The 9,600-nt window shown below is 45.2% G+C and overlaps 1 protein-coding gene across 6 annotated transcripts in view; it reads left to right on the plus strand.

Moving 5' to 3' along the window:
* ATG16L1 (autophagy related 16 like 1) overlaps positions 1 to 1,995 on the plus strand; it is a 28,091-nt gene extending 26,096 nt beyond the window's left edge. For 5 of the 6 annotated variants that reach the window (XM_031968178.1, XM_031968181.1, XM_031968180.1 and 2 more), the window contains one exon: positions 481 to 1,995. In XM_031968178.1, coding sequence (XP_031824038.1) covers positions 481 to 574 — 94 coding nt within the window. In that variant the 3' untranslated portion in view covers positions 575 to 1,995. The remainder of the gene's footprint in view (positions 1 to 480) is intronic. The other variant, XR_004234104.1, reaches the window with a different exon arrangement.
* The last annotated feature ends 7,605 nt before the right edge of the window (positions 1,996 to 9,600 follow it).

A 9,600-nucleotide genomic window follows, 5' to 3' on the forward strand; every position in this document is an offset into this window, starting at 1 on the left:
ATAAGCACAATGGCTGTCTCAGGGAAAGGAAGCCACAGTGGTCTGCCCACTGAATGCTATTAGGAAGCCCTCCCATGCTTGCGGTCACCACACACGTGGTCCTCCCGGCTCTGCTGAGGTGGTTCTGTGTCCCCTCGCACAAGGCTTCCCAAGCTTGTCCATGTTCTTCACGCGCCATGATTTGTTGGGCCATTCTTCCCCCAATTGATGGGTGGCCAACTTGCATTCTTGTGTCCAACCCTGCGGTGATTTGGGGGTCAGTGGGTAGAGTGACTTTTTTGGTAGAATCGTGGTAGTTTGAGTGTGTGGGGGTGCCTGTCTACTTACAGTCGGGGTGAAATAGAACCCACTTCTGTCCATCCCCTGGACAAATGGGACATCGATGTACTACTTCTCATATTCTAGCCAGTTGGTTTTGTTGTACAAGAGCCTGGGGGGCTTCATTACTGTTTTCCCATCCTTTTTTTGTTTGTTTTTCAGTTCTTCGATTAATGCGGTGGCGTGGTCGCCTTCTGGCACTCAGGTGGTTAGCGTGGACAAAGGAAACAAAGCTATCCTGTGGTCTGAGTATTGAGTGGCTGGCACAGGAAAAACGAGACCATGGGTGCCGTATCAGGGGGGCGCTGACCCAGGTCAGGATCGAGGAAGGCTCGTCCTGGAGCTGGCCTCGCGCCGGCTTCCCTGCCACGGGCCCCGCTTTGACTTCCCAGAGAAGAGCTCTAGCGATGCAGTGGCCATTGTTCCTTGGACAGATTCAGAGGCCTCGGAGACGAATCCTGAGAAGGTAACCAACGCTGCAGGCATTTCACCAGGGATCCGTGTCCTGCCTTTGATTTGGAGGAAGAACACTACTGGCTTTGACTTTCCATACCTCAGGGGATGGAGCACGGCACCGGCTGGGTCCCCTCACGGACAGCAGTGCCAATTATCCCAAATATCCGTGTTCCTTCTCCTTTAGCACTTTCCCCCGTCCTTGAAAAGTTGGGAATTATTCTCGGTTCTGGTCTGACCAAGTCCCGTATCTGGGAGTCCAACAAGTCAGCAAGTTGGCTCAGGCATTGGGTTAGGAGCAACCTGAGATGTGGAGGGAGGGGTCCCGACGGGTCCGTCGTGGGCGAGCAGGCGTGAGTGATCCAGCAGACTCTGTCTGTTTACATGTCTCTCGTTTTGGTCTTCTCTAGCCACCCTTCCAAAAATTCAGCATTCTGCTTACGCTGCTGCCCAAGGGAGAATCGGAGTAGGAAGCAGCCTCCTGTGTGGCAGTTTGACATAAATCTTAAGATTGCAGATGTCCCTGAAATCTCCTGGGGGGAGGAGGGGCTGCCCGACACCCCCAGGATGCTCTGTGCTCCCGTAAAGTTCTGGGGGACCCACGAGAGGTCGAACCCTTGAATGTATTCTCACTCTGGGACTTGGCCCTTCCCCGTGACTCATCCCCTTCACCAAGCACACGGGCGATCCCTCTTTGGTGCTTGACAGAAGAGATCTGAGGAGGCCACTTCTGCGCCCTCCCCTCCCAGAGCCCGAGACAAGGCAGAGCAAGTTCCGCTCATCCACTTTGCCCCATGCTCCTGTGTATACAATTTCAATTATGTCAGATGGGCTTCCGAGCCCCTGTTGTTGTCACTGTCTAATTTGCACTTTATTTTGCTTCCTTCCTGAACTCCTTCTGTCTCCAGTTTGGGAAGTGTCTCTTAGAGCCAAGTAAAGGCCTTGGGGTCCAGTTGCCTCATCTGCAAGGTGGAGGTGCTGGACTCCACCACCTCTAAGGTTCCTTCCGGCTCCGAATCTCCAATCCTCAGCCAAGGGAATACTCACCACATTCTTATTCTCCGCCCACCCTCCCATAACCCGGATCCCAATTCTTGATTCAGGCAACCTCTCTGGAAAGGAGTCGGATGAAATAGACAGACCTGGACACATCTTTTATTTATTTTATTATACTGCCCAGGAGAACTTGATTGTAAATAAATAAATTCTGCTTTAAAAATTTCACGCTTCTGGGTTGTGGTGCTGGTTTTTCCCCCTCGTCTTTAAAGGGGAAGAAGTTACTTTCTGCCATCCCCCTTTTGGGCTTTTTTCTCTTAAAATGATTTCTTATCACTCGGTGTAGGTTCTTGGCCAGTGGTGCCACATATCATCCATTTTCCAGTGGCATTGTCTTCTGATCAAAACTAAAGGTTGTACCTGCTGCCTCCATAAGAACCCTGACATAAAATCGTTTTGAAACTAAGGTGTTTGATCTTTCTCCGATATCCTGCCCCTTTCACCTAGAGGATTTAGTACTCTTAAAGAGAACAACTGATTGATATTGAGACTGACGTTCCAGTTGTCTTTAAGAAATCACCAGTAAAGGACCTTCGAACCATAGGAATGTGGCTTGTTGGTGCTGTTGTGCCCGGAAATGGGTCCGTCTCCCCTTAACCCCCTCCTGGGAGGTCTTATTTATCAGAGGCAGCCGATAGTCACATAGTGAGCTTGACTTTTCACTGTGCGGCTGGTACTGGGTAAGCCCACCTTTCTCAGCCCGGGCCAAAAATAGGAGTCCTGGCGATTTGAGATTAGCTTCCCTCTCCTGACCTTGGAGGGCAATATGATGCAGCTTTAAGGGCTAAAGAAAGAAGGCGGTTCTGTGTCATAATCCACCCAACGGGAAAAAGATTAGGAAAAGACCAAGTCTGCAGAAACTGCTCCGGGAGAGAGCTCCAGGATGGGCCTGAATAAGGGGAGGGTGGTTCCCTGTAGCACAGGGCTGCATGCCTCTGCTTTGTTTGCATTCCTACTGGGAATGAGCAAGGGAGGAGTACGGCTGGCCTTGGGTTCAGCCTTCAAACTCAGATCAAGGGCCTTCTTTGTAGCTTGCTTTAAACGTTTGATGTAAATACTGTTTGAGTGAATCCAGGTTTTCTAGTGAGCCCTTATCCTGCCTTCACAGAGCTTCCTTTATATCAGCAAAAATGTATATATTAATGCAAAATGTCTAGTCAGCAGCAACTGCAGATGAAGAAAGGCCTTGGCTGAGAGGAGCAGCTTAAACCGAACTTTGAACGGAACTGGTCGTTCCACAAGGTAGAAAGCCTGGCCAAAGGTCCAGAGGCTGGAGATGGGATGCCGAGTAGGAAGCACAGTCAGTGGATGAGCCTGGTGTACGACAGGAAGTAGGAGAGGAGGAGTCCTGGGGAGGGAGACTACAGCGGCTTGGGAAGGGGCTGGTGAGCTTTAATCCCAGGCACCGTGCCAGCAGCCTCAGCCCTCTTGGAGAGGGGAGCAGGGGGCACTGCCGAGACCCGCTGGGGCTTGGTATATACGCAGAGAAAACTTCCCAGCCCATGTGTCCCGTGGGGCAGGGCTTCTTGGTCACGGATGGCTTGGACCACATGGGTCCTGTCCAACTGAAGGGAGTCTGTAAGGAAATCTTAATTCCAGTTACTAAAACAGCACAGCTGAATATGAAGTGATTGTGCAAGACATAAATCGTGTAGGAAAAGGTAAAAGGAATAATTGTGTTCGACGAATGAGGGCTGAGAACAAGAACTGACACAGAAATTAGATGGGGAAGGAGAGCTGATGGTTCTGGAATGGGTTAAAGAGGAAATAATACATGTAAATCCAGAAGGGTCTTAGTTCTAAATTTATAAAAAAAATTTTAAAAGGGAGGAATAGAATAAAGGGGTGTTTAGATTAAGGGGAAAGGACCAAAGTATGTAAATTTAGGGGGAAAGGATAAAGTTTCCAGATTAAGAGGAAAGGGATTAGGCCCTAGATTAAGGGCCATCAGATAAAAGGGGAAGGAAAAGATGGAGGGAGAGGACAAAGGAAGGATCCTGGAAGGGGGGAGGGGAATAGGTTAAGCAAGTAAGGCAAGGTAGGGATAGGCGCATCAGCAGGAATAGAAAATGAGATACACCCAAACATCACAATAATCAAGAAAAGACTTTATTAGGGGAAAAAAAAAAAAAAAAAAAAACAAGGGTTGTAATTATTGATCTCGGACAAAGTTAAAGCTAAAATAGATTTAATCAAAAGAAAGATGGAAAGTGCACCACGTGTCAGTATAAGGTTGGAATATTGCTATGGGTAGGAAATGATAAGCGGGTAGATTTAGAAAAATATGGAAAGACTTGGGCTTATGAAGGATGGTTTTATCCTTCAGAGAAACAAGGCAAACAATATGGCCTTCAGTGAATGTGTAAATATCTATGATTATAGATATATGTGTGTATGTGTATATAAGTATATCCACACTTAATTGTAGTCTTCTTGGGAGAGATTGGGGGGGGGGCAGCAGAAAGGGAAAAAAAAGAATAAAGTAAAAAGTGCGCAGTAGAGAGCAAGAGAAAACCTACAAGGAAGCAAAGATGGACAGCTCGAAATACAATGTATACTATTCATTACATAGGCTTTCTTGAAATGGAAATTTATTGCTTCATATCTTGAATTCTCTCATGTTCTGTGTACATGGCAATGTTTTTCTTTATTTTTTTCTATTTTAAATTTTATATTTGTTTTAAATAAATATTCAATTTTTTTAAAAATCAGAACCCTTTGGTATACCAGGACTGAAGAAATGGAACTAAATAGCTCAGATTCTTCACAGGAGCAAGATTTTTTGCCTAAATGTGGCCCAGAACGATAGCAGACTTTTGGGAAGTCATCTTTGTGAGGTTCTCCTTGGACTGGAAATGCTCCCCCACCCCCACACATCCTCATGGATAACCATGTGATTTTCATCTTAGATGGTTGTCCAGGGCATTTGAAGGGAAGGGATTTGTCCAGATTCACCACATCGTTATGTCACATTTCATCCAAACTAAGTCTTCTAAGCTGGAAATTGTTTTGCTTTCTGACAGAGATTTGAGAAAAGGGAAAGGTTTTTTAAATTATTTTTACCAGACTTAGCTTTGTAGGAGAAGGCTCCCTTGCGTGCTTATTGACAATTGTTTTCTCCCCGAATTGCTGTCGGGATGTCCAAGCCAACGCCTAGATGGAACCATCTCAGCCACATCTACTGTGTCTTTATGACTTTTCATTTATCTGAATTTGATGCATGGGGCTTTGCCCCATGGACCAAAGGGCAAAATGTGTCATCTCATGGTTGAGGTTTAAGGATGTCATCACCTTTGAAATGCCCTATAATCATTGTTATAATATATGTATAATATTATATGTAATATATATATATAGTTATTCCACAAGCATTAATGCCTACTGTGTGTCAAGCCACGTGTGTTGATACTGAAAATAGAAAGTAAAATGTGATGGTCCCTATCTTCAAGAAGGCAGGAGGGGAGCAAGATATAAAGAAAAGCGAGTGTAAAGGAAAACTTGTTAGAGTAGTCTGGAGATGGGAAGACGAAGAGAAGCAAGACAGCCTTCTTGTAGGGGATGATTTTTGAGCTATCCTTTGAAGAAAGATGGGTAGAGATCTGGGAGGAAATGCATTCCAGGAATGGAGGCCAGAATTGGCATCTTCTTTGTGATGAACAAATCTGTGAGTTAGCAAAGCAGACATAATTCTGCTTGTTTCCTCACCAAATTTCCTTCCTTTCCCAGAAGACTCTAAAGAGCCAGCAGATGATGAATCCATGTCTCCTAGATCATCAGGAGCCATCTAGGGACTTCACCACTGTCTCCCAATTTAGTTGGAGTGGGAATTTAGAAAGTATCCCATTTGAGTATAGAGAATTCAAAAATAATATTGGCTCTTGCTCTCCTTAAAGATTTTTGCATTTCAGTTAATGGAAATAAAAACTTCAATGCATCAAGATATAAAATAAAAGCAGCCAAAACAACTGCTGTTCTAAATATTTATTCCCATAAAATTCAAGAAGAATACACAAAGAAACTATGTTCAAATTAACTGCAGAAATGTCTAATCTATTTTTTTTCATTTTTTAGTTTTGCTTTATTATCTCTTAATTCTTATAAAGTCATTAGCTTCCATTTGCTCAGTTCTATTTTTTAAGTAATTTTCCTCGGTGAGCTTTTGCATCTCCTTTCCCAATTGGCCAATTTTGCTTTTTAAGGCATTCTTCTCATTAGTTTTTTGTATTTCCTTGTGCACCTCTCTCAATTCTTTCCCCAACTTTTCCTCTCTCTCTTACTTGATTTTCAAAGTCCTTTTTGAGCTCTTCCATGACCTGGGTCCAATTCTCATTTTTCTTGAAGGCTTTGGAGATAGGATAACTTTGTTCTCATCTTCTGAGTGTGTTTTGATCTTTTTTGTTACCATAATAACTTTCAGAAACCTTTTGTTTGTTTTCTGCTCATTTTCCTAGGCTGTCACTCTGCTTTTAACTCTTTGTTAAAGTAAAGCTCCATTTCCTGGGTGGAAGGGGCACTGTCTCAAGCTTCAGGGGGTTTGTGCAGCTGTTTTCAGAGATCCTTCTGGGAATCTGACCACAAGCCCTCTTTTCTGCCCTGGAGCTGGCAGGTAAGATCTAAGGTGCTGGCCAGGGCTGGGGCGCCATTGACCGGGGCTGCCCTGGGGACTCCCGCCCCATTGTCATAGACCCTCTCCAATGATCTTCCAAGTCTTCCCTGGTGTCCCTGGGCTGAGACTCCAGAAGCCTCCAGCACTGCTGCTGATTCAGAGGTCTCCCCCACCCCTCGCTGTTCCCCGGGGCTGGGCTCCCTCTCTGGTTCCACAAACCTTCCAGGCCCTCTTTGGTGTCTCTGGGCTGAGAGGTCTGGAAGTCACCAGGACTGCTGCTGATTCAGACGTTGGGCGGGTTTAGGGCCGCAATGGGCTCCCGCTCTGTTGTCACAGACCTTTTCTGCTGAGCTTCTAAGTGGTCTTGAGCTGGAAAATGTTCTACTCCTGTTTTGGGGTGTTCTGATGCTCTAAAATTTGAGTCATTATTTAAAAGAATTTGAAGTGATTTGGGGGAGAGGTCGGGCAAGTTCCTATCTTTGCCATCTTGGCTCCACCCAGAAAGGTATGTTCTATTTAAGGGGTTACCTGAAACACTAAAAACACACAAGAACACTAAATACAACTGTAAAACTGCACAGAAGTAAGTAGAGGAGAGAGAGTCATCACCCGTGGCTAGGTCATATCAGTATATTACAAATGGCAATGATATTCATTTACTTATTCAGCGCCAGACCAATCAAATGGCCAATGGATTGCTTTAGAGCTAAAATTTAAAAAAAAAAAAAAAAAAGGAAGGAAGGGAGGGAGGGAGAGAGGAAGGAAGGGAGGGAAGGAGGGAGGGAGGAAGTTATTACATTTTTTAAAATATACTAAAGAGAAGAGAAGGAAATAGAGTGACTGGATAGCTTTGAACATGCTGAATTTGCAGTTTCATTCAGCAGATTTTGTTATCCTACTCTCAACATGGAATTTTTTTAATTTTTCAAGGATAAACAAGAGCCTTGTCTCTTCCAAGTTCAAGGTAAACCATGAAAGGGCCTTCCCCGCTCCTGCTGCTGCTCCCTGGGTAATGAGCACCACCTACTCAGACCACAGGAATCCTGGAGGGCCCGGAAGGCTCGAGAAGGGCCCGGGAAGAACGGCCTCTTTGCCCAAGATCGTCCATCTGTGGCGGACACTCAGATAAGGCTCGAGTGAATTTGGCCCAGGCTAGTGAGGGAAGCAAGCTAATCATTACTGTTAAGACACCCATAGGCCAGCAGGCCTCCTGACCTTTTTATTAAAGTTTGTGACCTCAAGATGTCATTAAGTGTTCATTCAGCTTAATTAAGCCTAAGATTTTCAAGGCTTGAGGAAAACAAATTCAGTCTATTTCTAGAAACCCAAAGAGGTTTAGGAAAGAAAAATAGCTTTCCTTTGGACACCTCCCCTTCCCCCCAATCCCTTTCCCCCCATGCTGAGCCTGAGAAGATGCACCTGGGGTAGAAGATCCCCTTCTCTGGCTAATGCTGGGAACTGCTGACGCGCCACTTTGCTGATTCAGGGCTAATCCAAGACCCATCTCCTGTTCTCTATGTGGGATTATCTCCGGCTCATCAGACAGTCCATCTAAATCTGCTACATATTCCCCTCTCTTCATCCCTTGGACCTTTGGCTCTCATCCATTTCAGGGAGGGGGCCCCCACGTCCATGTCCCACCTGGACCGCTTTGGCTCACTTGGGAAGAAACGTAATCAGCGCTCGCGCCTCTCCGCTGACATTCCTGGCCCGGCAGAACTTCAGGTAAAAACACCGTGAATCAGTCTCTAATGGCTGTCACTGGGCTAGCAAGAAACGTGAATGGGGCTGAGGGAAGTCAAAGGCATCCAGTGAACTCCCCCCTCCCTTGGGTGGACCTCCTCTTGGTCAGCCTTCACGGGGGACCTTCAGGCGAGGTTACCTGGTGTGGCTGCTCCATGAATGTCTATGGTCCCTTTTGTGGGCAGAGTCTCTGAAGCCTAGGCTGTGCCTGAGCTCCAGGGGAGCATGATCCACCACTCAGCATGGTGGGTTTTTTCTATACTTCCCCTACTTATTAAACTTCCTTATTGTCTCTAGAAACAAATATGATTTCATCTGTATTTGATCCCTTTCCAATTTCTATTTTGTATGTACGTTATACCTAATCATAGGTATTATATTACCTAGTTAATATTACGTAATTATTAGTGCAATAGTCCTTGTATATGGTGTAATGATATCATTTACTTTAATTAAGTCATTCTCCACATATCGGTGCTATGGGGTCCCGTTGGTTAAAGCCAAAAAGTTAGGAGACAGCTCTCTGCTCTAAGGAATTGAGAGCCAGTAGGAGCTGAAGGCGGGAAGAAACGGTGAATGGCTGTGGACGAAATGGCTTCTGCGGTAGATGGGTTCTGGGATGTCCTTATTATCCATAAGAAGCCCCCGAGGGACGTGATTTAAAATTTCAAATTCATGCAGAATTCTAACACCTCGGACTTGTCCCATCTCTAGTCTGGGTGAGCACAACTGTGGGCGAAAAGGAAGTCTTCCTCGCTTTGTAAAATCCTAAGCTGGTCCATTTTGTGACACTTTTTTTTTTTTAAAGAAACAATGAATCTGTCAGGGAAGACTTGTGATTTCATGGCTTGCCAATCCAACCCCAAGAGGCTCAGGAAAGTTGCAGCATTTGTGGCGACGCAGCTGGTGTCAGATGTTTGAAGGCAGGCCTTCCATATACCCAGCTCAGGACATCACTCACTAGGAAAGAAAGGATCTTTTTTTTCCTTTAGAGGGACAATCGGCCTAAAAATCAAACTCTATAAAAGGCCTTCTTATCTTTTTATAGCTTTTTTTATTTTTTCAGATACATGTAAAGAGAGTTTTCAGCATTCACCTTTGCAAAACTTTGTGTTCCAAATTTTTCTCCCTCTTTCCCCTCCACCCCTCCCCTAAACAGCAAGGAATCCATTATAGATTAAACGTGCAATACTTCTAAATATAGTTCCGTATTCGTCATGCTGCACGAGAAAAATCAGATCAAAAGGGGAAAAATGAGAAAGGGAAAAAACAAACAAACAAACAACAAAAAGAGGTGAAGATCTCGGCTTGGGTCCACATTCAGTCTCCACAGTTCTCTCTCTGAATGCCGAGGGCGCTTTCCATCCCCAGTCTATTGGAATTGAAAAGGCTGATGGTGGAAACTCAGGACAACCTTGGGAATG

Source organism: Sarcophilus harrisii, chromosome 4, assembly GCF_902635505.1.
Source record: "Sarcophilus harrisii chromosome 4, mSarHar1.11, whole genome shotgun sequence".
NCBI classification, from domain to species: domain Eukaryota; kingdom Metazoa; phylum Chordata; class Mammalia; order Dasyuromorphia; family Dasyuridae; genus Sarcophilus; species Sarcophilus harrisii.